Source organism: Muntiacus reevesi, chromosome 4 (assembly GCF_963930625.1).
Source record: "Muntiacus reevesi chromosome 4, mMunRee1.1, whole genome shotgun sequence".
NCBI classification, from domain to species: Eukaryota; Metazoa; Chordata; class Mammalia; order Artiodactyla; family Cervidae; genus Muntiacus; species Muntiacus reevesi.
In genome coordinates this window covers 142898942-142925736 of record NC_089252.1, presented here as the reverse complement: position 1 = coordinate 142925736, position 26795 = coordinate 142898942, and the positions used below count along the sequence as shown (strand labels likewise).

Genomic DNA, 26795 nt, shown 5'->3' with positions numbered 1-26795 from the left:
TTCCAGCAGAAGAAGCAGTTTTGCAGAGGCAAAGATTTGTAAAAAGGTGAAGGATGGACGTTCAGGAATTCCTGAGCCTGAGATACCATACCAGAGCCTGATAGCAGGAAGCGAGGCTCTCAATGGGTGTAGAGGAAGGAGTGGACCTGAGTGATGTTTCTTAGGTGGAACCCACAGGGTTTAGGGATTTAAGTGTGGGAATTGAACAGGGAAGTTGTGTTTTTAGTTGACTGGGTTTCATCTATGACTTGTCCTGGGGGTGAGATATATGAAATACATGCTTAAATATATTAGATCTAGCTTCTAATTTTATTAGGAAATCCAAGACCAAGCTGGAGAAGGAAATGGCAACCCACTCCAGTATTCTTGCCTGGAAAATTCCATGGACAGAGGAGCCTGGCGGACTACAGTCCATGGGGTCACAAAGAGTCAGACACGATTGAGTGACTGAGCACCAAGACCTGTTTTCCAGTGTCCTGAATTTTGGGGCCATTTTAAGGGTTTCTCCCTCTGTAACACTCTGTTTTCATTTATTTATTAGCACTTCCTTTTCCAGGAGGAGAAGGGAAAGGTGGGCATAAGGGGATTGTGAGGTGAAAAAAACAGTGTTGACAAACCACAAATTAAGGAGAGAGAATGAGAAATGGCTCAAGGGAGAAAACACAAAGAGAAACAAGTTAGGGAGAAAATTCACCCACCTCCTTTCCCAGTTTTAGCCATAAACAGCCCATTTCACCTTCCTGCCTTTTCTTTTTCTAACAGCACCTTGCTATTTTGCTATGGTTGTTTCTCAAAAGTTGATTAACTTTTTGAAAGCTAAAAGTAATACATGAGGGGGGGTTGGGAAATGTAACATTTTTAATAGGATGTTCGGCAGAAAAGTAAGGTTCTCCTCATAGATTTCTAGTTTACTCCCCAAAGGCAACTATGACTACTAAATTCTTCTGTAAACTTTCAGAGCTGTTCTGCACATAAAGTAAACGTCCTCTCTGTTTCTACCTTACAAGGTTCCTATTGCCCCTAGCCCACTTTATATCAAATGAGAGCCCTCTTTTGGATCTAATATTTTCCCATTTAATTATCTATTTTGGAGTTGATTCCATATCAGTGTGTGTGTGTGTAACATTGTTTTAATAGCATTTTATTCAATCTTTTGCTTTAATTTTTAAATGTTTCCATCTTTGCTATACACTTAACTGCTGTGGGAAACGTTTTGGTATGTATATCTTTGCCAGAGGTTGCAACACTGGTTGCTCATGGCTATTTCTGGCTATTGACTTTTTTTTTTTTTTTTTTTTGAGGGACTACTCTGTTAATTATCAGACCTTTTCAATAAAGGTTCAGATTTCACATTTCTGAAGACAGAAATTTCTGAACCAATACTGATCATTCCTTATAGATGGATCCTATATTCTCCATGGGCTTCCCAGGTGGCACTAGTGGTAAAGAACCCGCCTGGCAATGCAGGAGACATAAGAGACTTGGGTTCAATCCCCTGGAGGAGGGCAGGGCAACCCATTCCAGTCTTCTTGCCTGGAGAATCCCATGGACAGAGGAGCCTGGTGGGCTACAGGCCATAGGGTCGCAAAGAGTTGGACACGACTGAAGCAACTTAGGCAGGCATGCATACTCTTCAGTCTTAAGCATCCTTTCAGCTTCCTGTTGCCTTTCTTCAGGCAAGTTATATTAGTTACCTGACTCTCCAGAGCATTGGGTTGGCACGCCCTGTTTTGTGCATCAGTATAAGACTCTAAAGATAGTGGTTCTCAAATGTTTTTATTTTATGCCCTATGTCCATGAGAGAATCTGGAGTTCTACTATTCTCTCCTTACTAGAAACTGGGTATAGTAAGAGTTCCACACAATTAATTGAAAAAGAGAAAGGATAGGAAACCCATTAAATCTAAAATACAAATCGACAATTCAGCTTTGAGGACTGTAAGTCACGGGACGAATCATCAGTTCGCTGTCTTTCTGGAGTCATTTCCCTGCATCAGGGTGTTTTGTAGTCACAGACAAGTTTACTCTCTTGACTAGTTGGGTTCTCCTTCTGAGAAGACTTTATTAATTCATAAAACCATTGAATATTGCTATTGGATGCATCTCTTTCAAAGCTGGCTGCAACTGTTGACTGGCCCCAACAGAGGCTAGATTATTGTTAATAGAGTTATGTTGTGTTATTTTCTTGTTCAGTCACTAAGTCGTGTTATTTTATCAACTTTTAATTTGATCTTTGTTTACCATTATTAGAGATGATTTCACAGATAGCCACTCACTTTATTTTTTTACCACTCACTTTTACTCCAGCTCTTAGAGCTCTTGGGGTGTAAATGACCCAACTGCAAAATCTTGAGGTTAATTTGACCTTCAGCCCAGGCCCTCACTGGGGCTTCCCAGGTGGTTCAGTGGGTAAGAATGCCTGCAAAGCAGCAATAGACGCGGGTTCGATCTCTAGGTCAGGAAGATCCCCTGGAGAAGATCATGGCAATCCACTTCAGTATTCTTACTTGGAGAATCCTATGGACAGAGATTCCTGGTGGGCTACAGTCCATGGGATCACAGAGTCAGACATGAAGTGACTGAGCAAGCCAGGCCTCACAGTAAGCCTGCTCTTGGGTTTGCTTTTCTCTGGGTGTCCTAACATTTTCCTACTTCCTTTACTCTCTCAGTATTTGCTCTGCCCTTTGCCTTTCTTAAATGACAGACTTCTTTTTATTTCTCACACTGTTCCTAATGCCCACCATCATTTGGAGGGTGGCAGGAAAGACGTTGGAGTCCCCAAGCTTTATTTTCCACTTCAGAAATCTATGTCTCTTTAGATAACTCCACCGAATTGAAGTTGCCCAATAAAATCTGATGAATATTAAGGCCAGAGTTAGTGAAGTCACTCAGTTGTGTCCGACTCTTTGCGACCCCATGGACTGTAGCCCACCAGGCTCCTCCATCCATGGAATTTTCCAGGCAAGAATACTGGAGTGGGTTGCCATTTCCTTCTCTAGGCCAGAACTGACACCCAAAGAACTTGAATGTGGGTAAACAATAACCCTGTAGTAACTGTCTCTTTCAATAGCCTTTTTTTTTTAAATTTAGTTTTATTCGCTTTCAGGTTTCTTCTCTATTTTTTGAACAGAAGTTTTAATGTGGAAATTTACAGATATGTACAAGAGTAGGGAAAGCAGATTTCCCATACCTAACTCCAGTAATTATAAACAGTTTGTTCAGTTGGTTTGTGTTTGTGTATGTGTGTTTCACACACCCCAACCAGGAATCAATCCTGAAACCCCTGCAGTGGAAGCACAGAGACTTTTTTTAAGCATTTAAAAAATATGACCCAGCAGTGCCTTGCTTTATTCATTCATTTATTTGGCTGTGCTGGGTTGTAGTTGGTGGCACATGTGTTCCTTGTTGCCACACACAGGATCTTCCTTGTGGCATGTGGGATCTAGTTCCCTGACTAGGGATGAAACCTGGGCCCCCTGGGAGCGTGGAGTCTTAGTCACTGGACCGGACCACCAGGGAAGTCCCACACTTTGCCAATCTTGTTCCATTCCACATCATATTTTTTCCAATTTTTATTGTGAAAATTATTATTGTTATTTTTGGGCATACCACACAACTTATAGGATCTTAGTTCCCCGACCAGGGATTGAACCTGGGCCACAGCAGTGAAGGTGCAGAGTCCTAGTCACTGGAGCGAAAGGGGATTCCCTGAAAAATAAATAAATAAATTCCCTAAAAAATAAAAATTATTTTTTAAAAGTTTGAAGAACAGTACAATGATCACCTATAAACCTACCATCTGTACTCAACAACTGTTAACATTTTTACCAAATTTGCTTTATTGATACAACAATGTGAAATATTTGAAAGTCTGTTCCATGCATTATGACCCTTCACTTTAAATAGTTCATCATGTACCTCTTAGAACAGCATTTCTCCTGGATAGCCATAATTCCATTACCACACTTAAGAAAATTAACAATACCTCCTAATATTAGCTAATATTCATGTCTGAATTTCCTCCTCTGTCTCCAAAATGTTTTATATAGCTATTAAAAAAAAACAGAATCCAAATAAGATCCACACATTATATTTGATCATTATTGTCTTTTGAATTTATCCTCTTTCCTCCCCCTCTATTACATTTTCATTTTGATGAGAACAGGCTGGTTGTCTTGTTGAATGTCTTGGATTCTGGATTTGCTGATTATCTCTATGATATATTTAATTTTTTCCTTGATTTCTTGTAAATTTCCTGTAAATTGCAAGTTGGGACTGAAGGTTTAATTAGATTAAGATTAAACACTTGAGAAGAATACTTAATAGATAATGCTATGTATTTATTGCATCTCATCAAGGACTATGTCAGAGTTGTACTATTACTGATACAAGGTTTGATCACTTGGATAAAGTGGTGACCTATCTGATCTTTCCATTAAAAATTTTTGGGTTTCTTTTTTTCTTTTTCTTTTTTTTTTTGCAAATAATCCATGTGGTGATATTTGTCACCAGGTTAGTATCCTTTTCCGTAACAAATTTTCCCTTAAAGTTTTGATGATTGATGACACTTGCTTAAGTCAATTATTTCATTTTGGGTTGGAGAATGAATGATTTTGTAATTTTTAATCTTCTCTACATTCCTTATATGGAATTCTTGGAAAAAAGTTTTCCCTTATTGACTAAAGATGAACTACAGTTCTTCCTAGATGAAAAGGTGCTTCTTTCATTTTAATTACCAATTTTCAGAGTAAGGAGTTGGTGTAAAAGTGACCTCCAAGGTGACAAATTACCTTTTTTTCCTATTTGTATTACTATAGAATAGGGGTTTGTCCCAGTATTCTCTCCTCACACATCCCATTTTTCTGTCTGGTTTATCCATGGCGATTGCCAACTCTCTCCGCACTTAAACGTCTGGGCTTTCTAACCAGCCCGCTAGGGGCCACTAGTTTCCTCCCTGCCCCTAAGCTGCCGCTCTATCATGCTCTTCTCCATTTGCTACCGGTTGTTCTCTCGCTGGTGCCAACGCTGTCCACGGAGCCGCTCTAGGCTGTTGGGAGGCCGTCTGCATTGCGAGGGGAAGGTTTGGACGACGCAGTCGCCTCGCCGGCCCCCAGGGCGGTTAGCGCTTCCGGGGTCGGAGGGTGCGCGGGGTTGAAAGCGGGCCGCTCCGCCCCGTCCCCCTCCCAGACCAGCAGAGGCAGCAGCCGGAGCAGCCGCAGCCTGCGCCCTCTCCCGCCCGCCCGCCCTCCGCCCGCCCGCCCGCCCTCCGCCGCCCTCCACCCGCCCCGGGGTCTCTTTCCCCCTTCCTCCTCCTCCTCCTCCACCCCCCCCTTCCTCCTCCGCCCGCCCGCGGGGCCCCCCTCGCCTTCCCGCCCGCCCCTATTGTTCCGCCCCCGGCCTCCCGCCCTTCCCCTTCCCGCCCGCTCCCCTTTTCCCCTCAGTCGCCTCGCGCCTGCAGGTAAGCTTCAAAATTTTCCCTCCGCCCGCGGCTGTGGCTCTATTTCTACTCTTGCCATCTTTCTTAGAGGGCTCCGGTCCTCGTCACGAGCCCCGGCCTCGCGTACTCCCGCGTGTGCGCCTGCTCCCTCACTCTGCTTGGCCGGCCATTCACGCGAGGCCCTGGCTCCGACGAGGCCTAGTAGGCCTCGCGCAAGGCCTTTCCCCCTTCCCCCCGCCTTTTCCCGGTGGCGGCTGCGCAGGAGTCAAGGAGGGCGCGCGCGCGGTAGGGGGGGGGCGGCGGAGGATTTGTTGGTTGAGGGGGGTGGGGGAGGCGATGGCCGGCTTGCTGGCCGGGCGGGTGAGCGCGGCTCCCCGCGGGGGTCAGGCGCTGGCGCAGCCACACGAGGAGGCGCTACTAGTCTGGCCCCTCCCCCTGGATCGCAGCGCCCCCCCCCGACCGAACCGTTTATTTTTTCCTCTGCTTTTCTAGTGGAGGGATGGGGGGGTACATTTTTTGAGTGGAAAATGCTTGGATGGCCAAGGGGAGGGGGGCTGTGGAGTTAAAGAAAGGGTAGACGGGCTCCCAGTTACCGAGTTATTCAGGACGTTTTCTCGGGGTAACGAATTTTGAAATTACAAAATGCCTGCCGCTATAGACCCAGACCGAGCTATTTATAGGAGAAGGGGTAATGGATGCAGGATTAACAGCTGGATTCCTGGGATTGGGTACACTTACATTCTCCTAGTCAGGAGAGAAACATGACGGATTTCTTGGGTTTGGGGTTGGAAATGCACCTTTGTGCCGTACCTAAATGGCTTTAAATAGGTTTCCAATTTTCTTGCCCTTTCGAATTTGCTTTTGTCATGGTATTTGTAAAGTGCTGCTTACTCTGTGAGTGAGGATAAGGAATTACACTGCCAGATTTTTTCCATTTCTTATTAAAGTCGTCCTTAAAGACCCAACTCCCATTATCTTCCTACCCCCAGTACAGTTGTTTTTCCTTGAGTGGAAAGTGTTGAATTCTGGGATTTTTTTTCAGCAATTATATTCTGAAAATGGGGGAACGAGGTGGTTTGGGGATGCAGAGCCCTTCCTTTTAAGTAATCACACACTTGAGGTAGCCATGGGGCAGCTTGCCATATACAGGACATATACATGTCTGACAGCCCCTTAACACTTTTCGGATGTTAAGGATATGGCTTTGTGTTAGAACAAAGTTAAAAAGGTGGCTGGTTTTGTGAAGGAGGAAGACCGGCTGTAGGAGAGAGATCATTGATGTTGTTTTGAAGAGGTGGATACTAAAAATGTCACTGGAGAAATTTCACCACTTCGGGGAGGTCCTTTTCAAAACTAACACTGTTAGATTCTAAGGAAGCATTGTAGGCTGAAGTATATTCAAAAACATTGTTTATCAGTTAAAGCAGAAATGTTGGTAGCATTGTTTTAGTGCTTAGGTGGGGAAAGGGCCTCTGTAGGAAAGTCTTATTACTGCTGTTGCTTAAAACAACCACACAATAAATTTTTAGCGATACCAGCTATCATTTTGATTGTTTCCTTTGGAAGAAAATTTAGGATTAATTTGAATAAAGACTTGAGTGGTAACAGGTTAATGCGGAAACAAGGAAAATATTCAGATCTTGAGTGACTATCAAGTTTGGTTGGGAAAACAGGACTCAGGCTGCACTTAATGTATTGAGTCATTTCCCAAAGGGGAATATGGAACCCAGCCTGCATAGAAGACATTTCAGATAATGCCTTTTTCAGTGAGGTTGTTGATTTAAATCTTTTAAAAATTATTTGTGACGTATTCGCATTCAGAATTTTAAGGTGAAGATACATCTTAATTTTTTTACCTAGAAATTGCTGCCAATAAAAACATTTACGTGTCCTTTGTAGCTTTCAACCTAAATGGCTTCATAACAGGGAAGCAAAAGTCGTAGCCCTCAGTGTATAGTTAGCTTGAGGTTTGCCCTCATGATTTCCAGGTGTTTCTCTATACTTTTGAAGCTTACTCTGCTGAAGGACAACTGGTGCACGTTCAGCAGTTCCCTTAGAACCATTGCCAATTGAAGAAATCTTTCACATCCTGAGAGTCAGCGAAAACCCTATCATTAATGAGAGTAGACTGGAAAGTTGCTTTATATACTTTGTAACAGAATCTGAGCTGTTAATGCAGTTGTGCTGGATGTATACAAGCCTGCCAACTGATACACTGTCATTTAAGGAAGAGTCAGCTAGAAAACATTGATAATGATTAAAGTAACATTGGGAACTATTTCTATTGTTTTCCTACTCTGATTTTGGTTATGTTTGCATTTCAGTTTTTGGCTTTCACCCCCACCAGTGACCAAAGACTTGACCACTCAAAGTCCAGCTCCTCAGAACACTGCTCGACATGGACACCGGTGTGATTGAAGGTGGATTAAATGTCACTCTCACCATCCGGCTACTTATGCATGGAAAGGTATGCAACAGCTTGGGAAATTGGGTCATAGTAACTCCTAGAGGAGGGGCCAGGAAGAGAGGACATGGATCTTGGAGCTCATCAGATTAGCTCTGTGGGAAGTCTGGCTTTAGCCCTCCTTCTCTGGTGGACTAGATGAGAGTGTAGTGGGAAAATGGACAGACTTGACTAGGAAGCTCCACTGAGCACGAAAGGCTTAACCAAAGGCTAGAGCCAAAACTATCTGGATGATAAGATTTTTCTCATGGATGTTGCTATAGCTTGTGATAGGTAGATTCCACTGCCCAAACAATTTTGGGTAACTTTAAGATGAACTGGGATTTGATATTTTAAAAAATGATTCATATTAAAGACGGCACTTTATTACTCCACTATTCACAGATCTTTGAAAGCTTCCCTTATGTTTTGAGCAAAGAAAATAATAAACCTTTCCATTCCCCTTCCCAATGAATCCTAGTTTTTCCACTGCTTTGGATTGTTAAAAATTACTTTTTGTGATAACCAATGCTTCCAAGTTTCCTTGTATTTGACACTAGTATTCTCCATTGTAGGAAGTTGGCAGTATCATCGGAAAGGTAAGACATCAGTTCAACTCTAATTACTATTTAGTCAGCCTGGGTTTAAATAATAATTGGAACTCATTTGTGACTTTTCCCCTTTCAGAAAGGAGAATCAGTTAAGAAGATGCGAGAGGAGGTGAGTTATTGGGGATGGAGGAACAGGGACTGTTAACTTGGGAAGTTAGAAACTTCTAAAACAAAAGCAAAGTTGCTGTTTAATGAGAGATTGGAAGGGGGAAGGTTTTCTTTTTCTCTTTTTTTTTTTTAAATTTTTTGGCCACACTGTGGGCATGTGGGATCTTAGTTCCCCAACCTGGGCAGTCATGCCCCTGCAGTGGAAGCATGGAGTCTTAACCACTAAACCACCAGGGATGTGTCTCAGAAAAGGGAAGATCTTAATAGGAGAAGCTGGTATTTTTCTGGCTGGGAAATGTAGTTTTAGGAAGTCTGCATTCAAGACTTAAAGCAGCTTCTGTAGTTTGTTGGAGGACAAATATGGAGCTGTATTTAAAATGATGTCGATGGTGCCTTACATCAGGATCATGTACATAGGCAGCTTCTTGCCCATCTTGTTTAAGAGGGATTATTTATATATTTGTGTGTGTCTGTGCTTAGATCTTTTTGTCTGTTAACCTTTTGGCTCTGTTTCCTATCCAGAGTGGTGCACGTATAAACATCTCAGAAGGGAATTGTCCTGAAAGGATTATCACTTTGGCTGGACCCACTAATGCCATCTTCAAAGCCTTTGCTATGATCATTGACAAACTGGAAGAGGTTTGTTGTTCCCTGCCCCTCGTTCGTTATTTTTTATTGCTTCTTGATAGCTTAGTGATTTCCAAGAGGTTTTAAAATTGAAGAACAGACTAGATCATAAGGCTCTGTAAATGGGTTCTTTGCTTCCATTCAGCATCCCCAAAATTGGGCCATTTATAATTAAAAAGTCACTTCAATTGTTTAGAAAAATACCGTTGACCATAGAAGAACATGAGTTTGATCTATGCTGGTCTGCTTGTGGATTGTTTCAATAAATGTGTACTACAGTAGTATACAATATGTACTGTGGAACTATACAGTCAGCGATTGGTTGAATCGGTGAATGTGGAACTATGGATAAGTTATACTTGGACTTTTGACTGGGATGGGGGGTCAGCACGCCTAACTTCCAGCTATAATTAGAGTGCTCACTTTGGCAGCACATATGCTACAATTGGAATGATACAGAAGAGATTGATGTGGCCCCTGTGCAAGATGATACACAAATTGGTGAAGCATTCCATATTTTCCCAATTATGGGTCATTGGGGTTTAAATACAGTATAGGGAATAGTCAGTAATACTGTAGTAACTTTGTATGGTAACAAACAGTTACTAACTAGACTTACTGTGATCATTTTGTAATGAATTTAAATGTCAAAACAGTATGTGTACACCTGAAACTAGAGTGTACATTGACTGTGCTTGAATTAAAAAAAAAAACAAACCCAAAGAGTTTGTTATTAGGGACTCTAAAAAATGTGAAAAAACGGCATCTTTTACTTCTTAACCAACAATTTGAAGTTACGCCACCATTGTGTTCATAATTATGTCCCCTGATTCTTAGTTGAGTGAACTAAATTAACATGGTTTTGTTAGCCCTGCTAAACACTAGTAATCTCCATAAATACAGGTAGGCAGTTACACATTTTTTAAAAAGCCTGATAACTGTCAGAGTTATACTTGGAGGGGAGGGAATACATTTTATAGGTTATCAGAAGCAAAATATCAGTAACAGGTATTTTTTTTATTAAACTTTCTCAACCTTACAGTGCTGAACAATCATTGCTCTCGGTCCATCCAGTTTTCAGCCTCCTCGCTTCTATAGTAATGCTGCTAATAATGCAATTGATACTGCAGGCAGAAGAGAGCTTCTGGGCTGCTGCTAATGCCTTAATGGTGCCTGAAATCTTATGCTTGCCAAGATCAGAAATGTTATCTTTTTGACCTGTAAGACCTTGCTAATCCAGAGCTTGTAGCTTTAAAAAAATTCAGAAAATCTATTCATACTTTAACAAATAAGAAACATGGTCTTGACTTAAGGGACTTATGTCTGAGGAACTCCCAGGTCTATCTAAATACATACATACTCTATACATAGAGATTAGGCTAAATTCTCAGAGGGCTAAATTTTAACTATAGACAAGATGCAGTGCTCACTCCGGCAGCGCTTATACTAAAATATAGACAAGATGCAACATAGAGACTATGGGCTTTGAAGCCAGTACAGTCTTAGTTTAAAATGTACGAACTTTTCAGATGTGATTGGGGTAAGTACTGAGCTTCAATTTTATACCAAGAAAACAAGAATAAATAAAAGTACACTATTTTTTAATCTTTATGTAGTTTAAGGGGACAAAATTGGTCACTTGAATTTCGGTTGCATTGTCTCATCTTTCTCTTAATGTTTAATTTTGACTTCACCAGTATTTTATTTTGCTCAGAAAACTTCCTATTTTACTTAACAAAATAAGTTTTCTGTCTACTAAGATCACTGCTGCTGGCATGAAGGAGCATATATTTTTTTTTTTTTTTTTTTTTTTTTTTTTAAGGAGCATATATTTAAGGCTAAATCTGAGGATATTTGTAGACCATTTAATCTTTTTAGTAAGGTTTGGGGCAGGGGCAATGTTTCAATGTTGGTGGAAATCATGACATAATATGTCCCTTATAAGGTTCTTTTATGGCAGTTAGAAGTTGCCAGGGATCTGTTTAAACTTGTATATTCTTGTGGTGTTTTTGACAAATTTTCTTTTTGTAGGACATCAGCAGCTCTATGACCAATAGCACAGCTGCCAGTAGACCCCCAGTCACCCTGAGGCTGGTGGTCCCTGCTAGTCAGTGTGGCTCTCTCATTGGGAAAGGTGGTTGCAAGATCAAGGAAATACGAGAGGTTGGTTAATTTGTGCTCTTTCTTAGTGTAAGTTGTTAGTGTAAATTATTCTAAATGTGGTTCCTCTATTTTATTTTTTAAATTTTTATTAACTTTTATTATCTAGGAAAAATTAGCATTTATTGAGATGATTTTTATTAAAGTAATAGTCCTAGAAGTCTATAATTTGGTTGATAGGCATATTTTTCTTACATTTCATATATTTCAATAATCAGAAAAGTTAACCAGAATTTCCAGCTATTGCATGTGACCTGTTGGTGACTTTTCCATGAGGCTACATAATCCTTTTTTATGTCTTAAGAACTTAATAATTTGATATATAATAGTATCAAGTGTTTTTCTTGGCCAAATTCTTAAATAGCATGGAGGAAATGAAGGTATATTGGGATGTAATTCTCCCTTCAAAATTATGAAAGTTAATGGTGAATTATGGAAGCTTTTATTATATCTGGGAGTAACTGAATTGGATGTTGGGATGAAATTTGAATGGCTCCTATTTGGTTTGGACTTATCTGGGAGGCTATTATACATACTATGTGAGCAGGGATTTTTATTTTGCTCATTGATATATTCCAAGTACCTGGGATGGTGCTTGGCACATAGAATGGGCTTAATATAAACATTTGCTGAATAAAAGGTGGGTGATATTTATGAATGTTTTGTTTGATGACCCATAAAGTTATCATTAAATGAGAGGAAACTGTCTAGAAGGACCTTTTTCTTAAGAGCAGGTTAAATTTAGGCTGTTATTCAGGCTTATTCTCAGCTTTCAGAGGCTAATTTATTTATAACTGTGATTAAACAATCTTTATCTGTATTAAGGGAAGAGAGGGAAAGGAGGATAAAAAGGCTCAGGTAGGAGATGGGATAAATGTTTACTGGGTTAGACTCTAAAATTTCTGCAGGGAGATGTAAATAGTATGAATGATCTGTTTCTCTGATTTTTAAAATTTCTTTTTACTCCAAAGAGTACAGGGGCTCAGGTCCAAGTGGCAGGGGATATGCTCCCCAACTCAACTGAGCGGGCCATCACTATTGCTGGCATTCCGCAATCCATCATTGAGTGTGTGAAACAGATCTGCGTGGTTATGTTGGAGGTAAGCCCTCAGGCTCATGCTGAGAATGGGGGGAGGGTGATTTAGGGAGACAGACTGCTCTATATTTAGTCAGACTAGAATTAGGTGAGGCTGTCAGAAGCCTCACATGGGGGTGGGGAAGAGGTGCCCTGAGTTCATCCTTTCCTTCTCCCAGCTTTGACTTTTCTTATAGTCCAAGCAAAAATAGAAACTTAAGCAACAGTGATCATTTGGTTTATAGCAATTTTATCAGGATTGGTAGGGGGAAGATTTACTACTTGGAATTAGAGGACAAAAGATACATCTGGGGTCTTGAGAAGCTAAGTTAAATTGCATTTCAGGTTACCTTATTTTGGCTACATGCACCTTTGATACATTTAAATTAATTTCTGCGTTATAAGGCAGGATTATTCAAAATGATCAATAATAACAAAAAATATCCATAATAGGGTTTCTGAATGACTTACGAGGTCCTGGTGGATGCTATTCAATTAATAAAAATAATAAAATTAAGGAGAATTAAACCTTCCTAGTATTGTCATAGGGAATTGGTCCCATATTGGTGAGAAAGGAAAGTAGAATTTTTAAGTAGAGTTTAGGATACTATTGATTGAATCATTGAGCAATTGATGGAAAGTTCTGAATTACCCTAGATTCAAAATTTGGAAGCTTTATTTCCTATTTGATTTTATTTCCTAGTCAGGCCAAAATGTAATTACCAACTCAAAGGTACATGTGTACATCTAGAAGTTTTGGTTTTTCGTGTTAATTAGAACAATTTGAACACATGAAAATAGTGCCTAAATTATTACAGGGGAATCTGCTTTGATGAGAATTAGTGTGAACTGTGTAGTTCACGGACCATCTTACTGCTTTAAAGGCAAATAAGTGCTGATTTGAGATTAGATCTAGCCAGAGACAAGGTTGGTAGGTGAGGGGGTGGTAATAATAAAGTTTTTAATTTAACTGACCTGTGTGAGCTTAAGCCACACAGCTGAAGCAGCTTTGAAACCTTATCTCTTTTTGTTTTTTTCCCCTCTGACTCTCTCCCAGTCCCCCCCGAAGGGCGTGACCATCCCGTACCGGCCCAAGCCGTCCAGTTCTCCGGTCATCTTTGCAGGTGGTCAGGTAAGAAATTTTTCATTGGTGGGCTAAGGTGAACAAGATTGTATTTGAAATGTCAACTTTGCCAGCAGCACACCAGGCCACTCTGCATGCTTGCTGAAACCTGTGCTCTGGCCATAGTTTGACCTGCTTTCAGTTTTATTTACTTTTTGTCCTGAAGAAAGCTATGAATGCCACCTTATTTAATTATTAGCAGGCATTGGGAGTTTTGTAGGCACTCGGAAGAGGTAATCTACTTAGTAATTTAAGATGGGTTGGGTTAGAAGAAAAGATAAAATTGCTTTGATGTCACTGCTGTCCCTATCCCCACCCCATCCGTGTTTTTCCATGTGTGGAGTGTTCTTTAGAGGTCTAAATAAAACATAGTAAGGAGTTGGACCTCTGAAATATGTTCTTGGATGGTGGTCTCAAATTGGGGGCTCCTGAAATTGAGTGTCCTACAAACTTCCCCTTTTCCCCACCTCACCTCCCCTACTCCTACCCCTTCACTCCCAAATTCCAGTGTGTTGTCCCTGGGCTCTTAACCTCAAACACTGGTTTGAACCCACATGGCACAACTGAAATCAGCTGGGGTAAGGGTTTAGTGTCTTAAGTGGGGGAGAGCATGTTGGGCTGTGACCTTTGGTGTTAGAGTAAGAACACCAAAGCACTCCTTGGCCTCTCTCCTTCATCCACCTAAACTCTGGATCCTTGGTACATGGTTTATTCTGAAGTTATAGAGTTCTTTGACAAAAGGCACTGATTAGCACCATGTTAGTTCTATGCTTTTTGGTTAGTGTTTGAGGCATAGGTAGGTCGTTTTAAAATATGGGGATTCAGGATGAAATAGTGACCTTCATTTTGGTAGCTGCCTAAACAAGTACAAGCGTGCCTTTTCCTACATGGGGCTGACCTGTTAACAAGTGCAGATAAGTCACCTAATTTCATCTTATATGTAAACTGGGGATGCTCTTACAGTCCATCTCATTCCCATTCTATTGAATTGTCAAAAAACTGAAGTTTTGAGGAACTTAGTTTGTCTTGTAATTCTGGAAGTTTCATAGGAAGTTAATCATATTACAGTTTTGTACCTTTTAATACTAGCATTGTACAAACTGGTTTGGTCCAAGGGGGCTTTGTGAGTCTGGGTAGTTAGGTGGATAAACAAAGGCCCAGAGTTAGAGTAGCAGGGAGGTTTAGCTTTAGGTGTTTTCCCGTCTCCCCTGGAACTACAAGTTCCTACTTTTCTGGATTCTTCCAGGTCCCTTGGGATTATCTAGAGTCCATACTGCACAGCAGCAGTCCTCTCTGTTTACAATTCTGCCTTCATTTCCTTTTCCTTCCCTCCCCTTCCCACTTCCCCCTTCTTACCTCTTTGCTTTCCTTCCCTCCCTCCCCTTTATTCAGTTGACCACTCTAAAAGCTTGCAGCTTCTTCTTCCATGAGTGGCCCTGTCTTGGATTATTCCCATGGGCCTTTTTAAATGGAGCAGTTTATGCATTGTCCACAGGTGAACCTGTGTCTTTTGTTCCTTTGTGACAAAGTGGGCTCTATAGGGGTTCAGTTTAATCCCACATTGACCAGGAGCTGGCATCAGCTCTGTTGCCCCACTCCTTCATTCTTACTGAAAATAGTCCAATTGTGCAGTGTGAAATCTGCCACTATAGGTAACTTTTTTTTTTAAATTCACTGATTACAGCTCGTTTCAAATTGTGTTGTGAGCTCCTTTTTAAAGGAAAAGAAAAAATTAAACAACTTTTTTTGTGTGAATTTCATGCTGGTGACAAGGTGCCGGATTGACAGCCCTGGAGACTGAAATCCTCTATTTATCCACAGGACAGGTACAGCACAGGCAGCGACAGTGCGAGCTTTCCCCACACCACCCCGTCCATGTGCCTCAACCCTGACCTGGAGGGACCACCTCTAGAGGTGAGAGGGGATGTTCAGTCTCCAAGGCTCACTCAATCCTTCCGCCTCAGCCGAGACTGCCAACACGCGGGGGGCCAGTGGCGCTGGTGATTTTTGTGCTGTGGACACCACCTGTCCACGGGGACCTGGACTGACCCCCCCACCTCATTTCACACAGGCTGCGTAGCCCACCAGATGGTAACACCAACTCTCTTTTTTTTTTTTTTTCTTTTCCTTTTTTTTTCTTTTTTTGTTCGACCCCTTTTCCCTGTCTCCTGTTCCTCCTACCCCATTTTCACCTTCCCACCCCCCACCTGGGTACACTTTTGGGGATACTGGCCACTGTGATGTGAGAAGCTTCACATCCTGTTAACCAGCTGCTCCTTTCTTCCCTTCCTGATTCTCCTTGTCCCCCACCCCATTGCCCTAAAGACCCAGCTCCCTTTTTGGGAGGTTATGGTGTGGGGGGAGGAGGGCATAGTGGGAGCTGTAAGTGCCTTTTATGGAGGGGAGGTGGGAGAAAGCAGGACCTAGAACATAGACTTTTGTTGTTGTTGTATATGTGTTCCTATGGTCAGCTCCCTAGTGCTAGGGACCCAACTAGCTTCCAGTGCACTTGAGGTCATTAGGCAGATGTAGAGAAAAATAAGGTAGGAAAAGGGAAGTGTTTTAACATGCCGTGTAGGTTTGTGCAGATATAAAACATGTCACCGTGATTGGTAGAAGGGTTGGGGTGGTTGAGGAAAAAAGATCATTTTCCTCCTAGGCCGCCGTGTACAAAGGGAGAAAGAAGGGGGCTCAGGCATGAGGCATTGTTTAATCCTACCTCCCACATTTTTGTTAAGAAACAAATGTGTTATTTTGTCTTTGATTGCAGGGAACATGGCTCCCTTTATAGGCATCCTGGAATAAGCCATCATGTTTAGGGTTTAAAGAAGGCCAGCTCGGGTCTGACTGTTATTTGTGAGATACCATCTACTGCCTCAACCCCTGGCTTCCCCATTCTCTAGTTCAACTCTGGCTTCCTGGCTAGTTGAAATCTGTCTCCCCCCACCCCCCCACCCCCCACTGGGTGGCTGTCCATGACTGGTTGTTAATAGGAACTGTTTTCCTCCTTTTGTAGGCCTATACCATTCAAGGACAGTATGCCATTCCACAGCCAGATGTAAGTTTTGTTTTCACTTGTTTTGAAAAGCTTCCTCTCCCATCCAAAATTGTCTCACTCCTTTCTCCATGTAGGCAGAAGTGAGTTGGGTCTCAGGCATTTGCAGTATTGTTTCCCTCACAAGGTGAACTCTATTTTGGCCCTTAAATAATCTTTAATCAGGAAAAAGTAGCACCTTGTTTTGAAATTTAATCCCTGGAAATTATGATCTAATAGATTATTACATTCTACTTTCTCCCGTGTTACAGATTACTCTGAAAGAGAAATGTTCCACTGTTTACCATCATTGGTTATCTCAGGGCACAGTGTAAATTCACGGTGGACTGTGCATTTCTGCATGAAGTCCTTTCTATGGAGGGAGGGCGAGGGGGGTGGGAGGATGGGTTCGTTTTTGTGTACTCCTCAGTCTGAGGTGGTAATGTAAAAAGCATCTGGAGGGGTGGGAAAGGGACTTATTTACACAGGGAGGGTTAGGAAGCGAAATACTTGGATTCAGCTCAGTGAAATTCTTTATCACTAAAAACTCCAATTTAAAAAGTGCTGGTATTTAGACTTTTAAGGGCATTTCCTTCTGCACTTACCCTCTGCCCTTACTAACCTTTTCAGGTGCTGAGCTTTAGATTTGAAAAGTTGAGTTTGGCTTTTGGTTAGTGGTAGGCCCCTGGAGGAGAAGTAGACTTGAAGAGAGATGGTTTTACAACAGCCAGGACAGTTTATATAGATGAAGAAAAATAGCTGTAGAAGTCATAGGGCCGTGGTTGCTAAACCCAGCTTTGTTTTACCTTCACCTCTCCTCCTCGCAGTCTCCCTGTCCTCATTTCCTTCCCCCCTCCCGGTACTGACGGAACCCTGCATGGTGTGTGTCCCTAGCACCACTGCACAGTTTGTTTACCTAGCCTGTCTGTGCTTGTCCCTGGGGCAACTGTTGCAATGGCTGCAAACACCTTCATTAAGTAGCCCACAAGGGGGTGGTTATCAGGCGGTGCTGCTGCTTCTCACACACCCCAAACGCATATATTCTCTTTGTACTGATATTCTTTCTATTTCTAACCCTCACCTTCTTGTGCCTGTCCCCAGGATTGTGATAGCAGCCCCATTCCTTAGCCTCTGTCATAGTTTGAGTAGTAGCCAGCTTTGGGGATCCGGAACTCTACATTTTCCAATTTGAATGTGCTTGAGCTTTGGCTGTGTTACTCTTCTAACGTCAGCCTCTTCTGTTTCCTTCTGCAGTTGACCAAGCTGCACCAGTTGGCAATGCAACAGTCTCATTTTCCCATGACGCATGGCAACACCGGATTCAGTGGTATGGATACCTCAGTGTTGATTTCTGTAAGGTGTAGTACAAGACAGAGGCCAGCCCCAAGGTCTCCATTTGACAACTGTTTAAAACAAACTTTGTTACCCAGCGTCCTGCTGGCTTAAACTTGCCTGTTTTCTATGGCTAAACCGAAGGAGGTAATGTGTTTGTTAACTTGGTTTTCATTTGGGGTGAGTTATTCTAAAAGAGAAAAAAAGAAAGGCCCTTGGAAGGTTTGGGGTGAGGTTTGGGGATGCTTGTCAGGCAAAGGGTAGGCTGATATTTCTTCTAACCCATCCTCATTGCTGCCCCTTTGATCTGATTGGCACCCCCTTTCTCTCCACCAGCTATTCATAGATCTGGGTAGAAACAATCCATTTGTGTAGTGTGTTTTTGTTTTGTTTTGTTTTGTTTTTTTGGGCTTTTCTATATAAGGAATAACTTGTCCGATAGGGTTAGGATGAGACCACCAAACTCATTTTCACTTGTATCTTAACAGGCATTGAATCCAGCTCTCCAGAGGTGAAAGGCTATTGGGGTAATGATTAAAAAAAAAATCTGTAGTATTCTACTGTTATATTAATAAACTGGTGGGAGTCTTGTTTCACTGCCCATGACATACCAGCAGAACATGCACATGGCAAAAAGGAGCTGAGAGAGCAAAGTGGGGGTGGGCCTGGTGCCCCTGAGGGTCCCTTGATGGATCTGGCCTACCCCCTTCTAAAAATGTTTTAGCAGCCACAGCTGAGAGCAGGACTAGACTTAACAAGTTAGCCAGCTGGCCTTGTCTAGTCCAGGTGTCATATAGATGGGTATGGGTGTTTGCTGATAGGATTTTTTTTTTTCTTTTTCTTTGGAAAACAAAAATCAGAACAAATTATTAAGCAAAGGACAGGAAGTAGTTTGGAGAAATGAAATTCCCACACCTTACTGCCATTTCATTCTCACTGACCTTTAAATGTAGGTTAGGGTAAGGGTGTTGGGATTGGTTAATCTGGTATAGGTATATTTAAAGCAACTCTGCATGTGTGCCAAAAGTCCATGGTACCCAGTAACAGGCATGGTAGTGGCGCTGGTGATAGCATCAGGTGAGATAAAATTGGGATACAACAATAGGAAATCCAACCAGAAAAGGGGAGAAGTGCAGGAGTACTTGGTTAGATTTTGGTCCTGAGAATTGATACCACATCCCCTTGCCCCTTGCTTCCACCCCCTTAAACCCTAATAGGCTGGGCTTTGCAGGAAATGGCATGAAATCAGCCTCTTGTTGGTACAGAGGAACCTTTCCAGCATTATTTCTACACCCTTCTCCCCCTCTTTCCTCTTTGGAGGCTTCCAAGTTAGAGATGAATCCCAACAGCCAATGCTGGGTTTCCAGTTCATTTTCCTTCTGTTAGGTTAATGTGCAAATCAATGGGAGTTGTATGCTGTGCCTTGAACTTCTTTGCTGTCTTCTGTCTTTTAGCAGGTTTGGATGCATCTGCTCAGACTACTTCTCATGAACTCACCATTCCAAACGATGTAAGTAAAAATAGAGGTTGTGCTCCTCTTAGCACCTTGGGGAAGAAAAGGAGTTCAGGCACTAAAATTCTTAAAACTGTAAAATCTCAAATAAAAACTGATGGAGATTGATGAAAATATTGTGTGAGTTATCTTGAGCCAGAAGGAAACTTTTTGTCTCAAATAGAAATTCCCATTTGCTGTTGCTTCTTGTAGAATCTGAGTATTTAATCCCTAATGGACTGGTCATTGGGTGTTATCTGTGCTGTCCAACATGGTAGGCACTAAGCACGTGTAGCTGTTTGAATTGAGAATAATAAAATGATAAACTCAGTCTGTCAATCTCACTGGCCACATCAGTGTTCAGTAATCACATTATTAGTGTCTACAATATTGGAGAGTGCAAATGTTGACCAATTGTTTACTTTTTTCCAAGGCAAAAGTGTTAGAAATTAGCCAGAATCCTTATCACTATAATAAAGTAATAATCATGGCAGAATGAGTTAAGGCATCTTTATTGCCAAAAACAGAATATACTTTTACATTTATCCCTAGCCCTGGTAAACTAGGTTTATCATCATCTTTGCACTGCTTTGTTTTGTCTTTGGAGTTAGTACTCTGAAGAAATGAGCTAATGGTTCTAGGAGTCACTCAGTTCAGAGTTGAATGCCATGTTTATGGGCCTGAGGTATAGGGGTGGGATGGAATGCTGGGACCTAGCCATGCAACTCTTAATTTGGTATGCCTTGTTTTTCTTCCTTAAGTTGATTGGCTGCATAATCGGGCGTCAAGGCGCCAAAATCAATGAGATCCGTCAGATGTCTGGGGCGCAGATCAAAATTGCGAACCCAGTGGAAGGATCTACTGATAGGCAGGTTACCATCACTGGATCTGCTGCCAGCATTAGCCTGGCTCAATATCTAATCAATGTCAGGTAAGGGTTCCCTATCTTTTGTGTTATTGATGCCAACACAAGTAATGTGTGTGTTGGGTAAAGTTACATTGTAATATTAAGTGTGGGATTCTTTGGGGGATGGAAATGGAACGGTAGAGATTGCAAAAGAAAAAGTATCTAGCTCTACTTCTCATCCTTTAGTATAGGGGAAAAAGTAACCAGATTGTAATGAGTTTGCATGGGATTGGGGGAAGGGAAGTGGATTGTTTGCATTTGACTTTTTGATGGTTTGGGAAGTGGAAGGTATGGAGCATGTCTTCACTTTGTAGGACTGCTCTGGCTGGAGCATCCATACTGACTTAAAATCAAAAGTAGGTCTCACTGTAGGTGTCAAACAGACCAATACTTCACTGGGTTTAGGCTCCCAAGCACCCTTAATTGAAATAAGGATAATGACAGCAAGATAGTTTCTTTGAAGCAGTCATTACCGTTTATTCTGAACACATCCTTTTGTGCCATTGTGTTCCATTGTTTAGGGCTTGTGTGAAAGGAGGGGTACAGGTATTGGAAATTTTTAGAAATGCTTAGTATTTTCTTTACCCCCCACCATCTCATCTCATCCCTTATTGACCTGCTGAGGTTTTACTTTTCTTATCCTAAGGTAGCTAATGTTAACACACAGCTGTAGCAGCACTGTTTCAGTTAGTGGCATCCTGCAAAGGCATTTGCATTTCTTGCTTTCTCAGCACATGTGCTCAAGTCATGTTCTTAATTGCTTACTAACATCTTAAAGCTGCATTAGCAGCCCATTCCCTAAGGGACTTGGTTATCCCTTTTAGGTAGACTTTTACCTAAGTTGTTTATCTCTGTCACAACTAGTTGGTCTCTCTTGTACAGACAAATTCTATGGGTTCCTAAATCTAGTGCAGGGAAAGGAATTCATAAATATGGTATGGGGTCTATTTTTTGCCATGCTTACGCTGACCATGTATTTATTCCATGGTCTTTTATCCCCGTAAGAATTATCAGTTTCCCAGTAGTGGTTCCAACTTTTATCATATTTCTTCATGCCTTGAGGTATTTTCTTGTCTTTGTGTAGAAAAGATTTCTGTACCTAGATCTGCTTTCTATCTTCTTGCTGTTTGCAAGGGTTTGTTTCCCTGTTGCTGATTGTGGTGCTGTATTGTTAAGAGGCAAGAATTACGTTCTTAGAAGCTAGAAGCCTCTCCTTGAGTAGATGTGCACTGAATGTTGTCAGTGTTTCCATGTAACTGCTTGCCTGACCCCTCTACTAGGTTGATAGCTAAGTCGTAAGGAAGCAGAACTTGGGTCCGTCTTCGTTTCCTGATTTAGTCACTCTTTTCAGGACCATCCTTTTTATATGAAACTGTCCAAGCTGTGGATTTGGGTCACAACTTTTTAAAAACTTGATTTATTACCAAGCAAGGACTATGCATACACGCAGCTAACTCATTTTCTCACATTGGCCCAATTTGAACACAGAAAGCAAACTGATTTTATTATGAATACTAGGCAAGAAAGATTTCTCTGTTTTTAGTAATGGACTTTTAGAATTTCTGCTGATTCTGGCAGCTTTTATGGATTGCAACTGTCCTTGGATTTAGGTAGACAAAATGGGAGTCTTGAGGAGCCTCCCTGCTTTGGAAGAGTTAGTCTTGTGCCTTAGAATGTCCAACAGACTTCAGCACATACCTGCAGTTCTGGCATAGACCCATGCAGGCATTGGGAGCTACAGGTCATCACTGTTACTTAGAAGTAGAAGTGATGTTTTTACTTGATTAAACTGAGTTTTTCAGCAGTGCATGAAGTTTCTCTTCTCTAGTTTTGTAAAGTCTATGTGAGAAGCATGGTCAGTTAAACAAAAGAAGCTTCTTTTCTCCTCACCCATCACCAGAAATAAGTCTTATCTATGCTTCTGTTTTCAGCATTTTTCATTGAAAAATGCTACAGAGTTTGAAATGAGTGACCTACTTTGGGCTCTTGTCCCTTTTCATCCTGATATATTGGTTGGTTGACTGGCAATGGAAACAAATTTTTGATATTAATTACAGGGGAAAAAAACAATTTAAGCTTCACAAGTGCTTGGTGGATGAAACATTTGTTTGGAAAGTGATGAGCATTCTTTCATTTTCTACTTGAAAGCCTTTGGGTTGGGTCAGTGTGTCAGGTACATGAAAGTGTGTGATGTGTTTTCTCAGTCTGTCAGCCTTTTCTTCACCATAGAAGTTCTCAATAGCATTGGAATGAAATTTGGCAAGGTATACATTTTTAGAGGGTGGGACACAGAATAAAAGCTTGTCACAAGCTGATATAAGTTTTCCTAATTGGCAACCAGAGGCACTTACTGATAACTGAAGCGGATTTTGTCCTGTACTTTTCCCTTTTGTGGTCTTCCCTTCCACCCACCCTTTTTTTTTTGTTCCTTTTTTTCCTCTGTTACAGTTTAGAAAACGCTAAACCCTCCTCCCAGGCAGCCTCCGTCACGATCCCCGATCACCTCAGCATCAACCTCTCTCAACCCTCCACCCCTTCTTCTTCTTCTTCCTCCTCCACCACCACCCCCTCGCTCGCCACAGCGGGGACCTCCGACGCACCCTCCAGCCTCCCCAACCCTCTTCCGACCGCCCCTTGTGTCTCCAGTCTGCTTGGCATGAAACCCATCCCTCTCCTGGCTCTAAATGTTGTGTCTGCTGCTAAGGGTACCGGGGCTTCAGCTACCACCACCACCACCTCTGCTGTGCCATGTGTAACTAACAAACTGAAAGGCGAGAAACAGAGATTCTCTCCCTACTGATGGCCTATATCTTGGGGTACCCCCTCAAGTATTCCTTGTTTTTTTTTCCCTTTGTTAATATTGGTGAGAACCAAACAATTGTGAGCTTGTGACCGTTTCCTTTTTACTGTTTTGGGGGGATGACAGGGTGGGGGTAGGGGCTATGGTAAACTGTGTTTAGGTTTAGGCCATTTCTGCTGAGTGCCTGTTTCAGAGTCTGACTTGTTGAATTCTTTATCTAGAGCCACAGTTCTTGCTCTTCTTTCTCATTCTGTTATTTTTTGTAGCTTTATTCTGCCTTGCAATATAACAATGTGTTAGGCTCTGTGTTAATGAATAAAAATTTCTCCGTTAACTTTTTTTTTCTTTTAATTATTTCATGGTTAAGTTATCAGTTGTCCTTCTTGGCCAGATTTGTGTTTCTAGTTGTAATAAAGTTATCACAGTAAGAACTTTAGTTGACTGCTGTGAAGGAAAGAAGTTTTTTCTTTACCCAGAATGGGGAGGCAAGTTGGGAAAAGTCTAATAAAGTTTACCAGCTTCTGTCTGCATTCCTCTGAACTAGTATTACTTAAATCTCAAACAACCAACCTGGGACATTGCCTCAAATTTGGCAAGATCCTGCCTGTTTATCCTAAATCAACTCTGATTACTCAAACAGGTCCTTTTACCCTCCAACCTTTCTGTCTCCAATCCTGTCATACTTAAGAGAATTAAAGATCTAGATTTGGAAGGAAACCTGTAAGATGAACTTTAACTCATTGATCCACTTTAACTCATTGATCCACTTAAGATTGTTCTAATTTCTCCAAAGCCTTATTCTTTTTTATATCCCAAGATCACAGTTCTCTCTCCATAAGAGTAGAGGTGCCCTAAGTAAAATGGTGGAAGGCCTCTAACAGTCTCCACTTAGCCTGAATGTGTATTGTCAGGGTAATGAAAGTACAGTGCTCTTAGGGCTTACGAGAACCAGTGTGGAGATTTTTTTCCCGTGACCTTTTCCCACATCCCCCTTTGGTTTACATTGTTTAAAAGACCTAATTATATTATAGTATATTAACTACAGTATTGTTGCCCCTCAGTCTTAGATTGGGGCTGTGAATTAGTGTAAACAAATCTGCATGAAGGACTATTGGGGTGAACTTCATTGACCAGACAGGGCTTTTGTTGGTTGTTAGATGATGCTTCATCAAGTGGTGCAGCGCTCCTTTAAGTAAGCTTTTTTAAAAGCTTGCTGATACCATCTCTTCCTAGAAACCTTTTTTTTTTTTTTAAATTTTTACCTAGTTCTTTACCTAATGAGTACTCCCAAAAGGATTGCTGGGAAGAAAGTCAGAGGTTTTTTTTCCCCTGAAAGTGCTGACTAAAACCACATACAGAGGTCTTTCGTGTTCAATTTTTAGCAGCCTACAGCTCCCTCATGTGGTCTTTCTTGTCTAGAGTCCTTGATGTATTTTAGTTGGGTTTTCCCTTCTCTTTGTTCTCTTTACCTGCCACCCCCAATTCCTGCCCACACTGGGTATAAATTCTGGACAATTCTTTTTGAGTTCTTTTTGTGTCAGAGTGCCACCACCTTCTTGTGTGAACTTACTAATTTTTTTTTAAGTCTTAGATCTGTTTGCAGCAGCTCCTTTCCTGAACCTTCAATTCCCACTTAAGTCTGATTATTGGTCTGATTTTTATGTTGCCCTAGATCATCCCATTTTGAGGTTGGCAAGAATCTGTCCCCTATTAAGAACTAACTGTTCTCCTTTATACTGAGGTCAAAATATAATTTCTGACTTGAAACTATATGCAGTTTGTAATTGAAGGACCTCTGTGTTTCCTGGCTTTCCCCTTGGCCAGTTTTTCAATTTGCATTATTTTGGAAGAGATTCAGATGGGGAAGTATTCATATTTTCTTGAGAAGGAATGCCTTTACATTTAAATTCTTTATGTAATAAAGTTATAAAGTGAGGGGCTTCCCTGGTTGTCCATTGGTTCAGATTCCACACTTCCTTTGCAGGGGGCATGGAGAAGTTCCACATGCCCCAAGGTGAGGGTGTGCTGTGCTTATTAGCTGCTTAGTAGCTCAGTTGTGTCTGTGGGCTGTAGCCCGTCAGGCTCCTCTGTACATGGGGATTCTCCAGGTAAGAATACTGGAGTGGGTTGCCATTCCTTCCTCCAGGGGGTCTTCCCAACCCAGGGATTGAACCCTGGTCTCCTGCATTGCAGGCAGATTCCTTAAACTGTCTGAGCCACCAGGGAAGCCCTGAAATGTGCTGCCCGCACACCCGCCCCCCCCACCCCAAATAAAGAAAAAGGTAAAACTGAGACTGGGTCTTAGACATTTAGCTCTGTTCAAAATGGGAGCCAAGTCTTGCTACCTAATATCAGAGAAGCAGGCTGATCACTGAACACCTAAAGACCTTTCCTTCAAAACTCCAAACTGGATTCCAGGACTTCAGATGATCTGTTTGAAACAGGCATTGTTGCCAGATGTATTTGAATGGAGAGTTTGACCTAACAGGACCACAAATTGGGGGGCTCTTAGACCAAGCTAGGGAGTTGGTGAATGTGGTTTTGACTTCCACTCCAAGTCTTGAAAATTAGACCTAAAAATTGTAGGTTGAGTATAATTCTTAATCCAAACTTACTATACTTGCTCCCTCTTTAACATGACTTAGTTTTTAAAACACTAGTATCTCTTAATAGTCTTTACATTGATAGAGAAACCCAGAACTGTTTCTATCAGTTTGGAAGAAGCCAAAATAAAGCTGGGCAGTAAAGTTTCTGTGTATTGTGACCCCCTAAGAGGAGTCTTTTGTGTATTTTTGAGAGAATGCTTAACGTATACCACAGAGATACTATGAAGAGCATAGTTTGAGAGAGAACTATGGTTCTGAGGTGATTTGCCCTAGGAAGCTTGGATTGGCAGGGGTGTTACATAGGACCATGGTACTGGTTAACCCAAGAAATCTTAAAATGAATGTCTCCCTTTATACAGAAACAGATTTATGTACTCTTTCACATCTTATCAACCAGACTGAAAGTTGTGGAGGTGAGGTACTGCTGGGCACTCAGGAAACTAACTTCGAGTTTTTTTTTGTGTGTGTGTTACAGGCTTTCCTCGGAGACGGGTGGCATGGGGAGCAGCTAGAACAATGCAGATTCATCCATAATCCCTTTCTGCTGTTCACCACCACCCATGATCCATCTGTGTAGTTTCTGAACAGTCAGCGATTCCAGGTTTTAAATAGTTTGTAAATTTTCAGTTTCTACACACTTTATCATCCACTCGTGATTTTTTAATTAAAGCGTTTTAATTCCTTTCTCTGTTCAGCTGTTAATGCTGAGATCCATATTTAGTTTTATAAGCTTCTCCCTGTTTTTTTTTTTTTTTTTTTTGGCTCATGAATTTTTTTTTTTTGTTTGTCATGGAAATGTAAGAGTGGAATATTAATACATTTCAGTTTAGTTCTGTAATGTCAGGAATTTTTCAAAAAAATTAAAAGATGGACTGGAGCTTTTTCTTTGTGAATAGAAACTGGATGCCACAGTGATTTCATGTGGGTTTTATTCTGGTGTCTTGCTGTTATTTTTGCACTTTTTATCCCTCAAAAGGATAAGGACCCTGCTTGGGTTTTTAATATAAGCATTTATTCCAGTGAAGATGTTTTCTTCTGTTT

The 26795-nt window shown here is 41.5% G+C and overlaps 1 protein-coding gene and 1 non-coding gene across 27 annotated transcripts; both read left to right on the top strand.

Annotated features, from left to right (window-relative positions):
* The first annotated feature begins 5305 nt into the window (after window positions 1-5305).
* Window positions 5306-26669, top strand: PCBP2 (poly(rC) binding protein 2). Of its 26 annotated transcripts, none has more exons than XM_065934290.1 (15): window positions 5306-5457; window positions 7761-7903; window positions 8455-8478; window positions 8567-8599; window positions 9121-9237; window positions 11257-11388; window positions 12357-12485; window positions 13506-13592; window positions 15405-15497; window positions 16600-16641; window positions 17872-17944; window positions 18438-18476; window positions 19407-19459; window positions 20203-20372; window positions 22797-23263. In XM_065934290.1, the coding sequence occupies exons 2-15, from the start codon at window positions 7835-7837 to the stop codon at window positions 23146-23148; spliced, it is 1413 nt and encodes a 470-aa protein (XP_065790362.1). In that variant the 5' UTR covers window positions 5306-5457; window positions 7761-7834; the 3' UTR covers window positions 23149-23263. The 26 variants fall into 26 exon arrangements, with proteins under 26 accessions (XP_065790362.1, XP_065790365.1, XP_065790371.1 ...); XM_065934288.1 differs by having other exon boundaries at window positions 5307-5457; window positions 19404-19459; window positions 22797-23262; XM_065934291.1 differs by having other exon boundaries at window positions 5307-5457; window positions 13518-13592; window positions 19404-19459; window positions 22797-23260.
* Window positions 9641-9746, top strand: LOC136168058 (U6 spliceosomal RNA). The gene has a single exon (XR_010663219.1). It is a non-coding gene; the product is annotated as a U6 spliceosomal RNA (small nuclear RNA).
* Window positions 26670-26795: the final 126 nt, after the last annotated feature.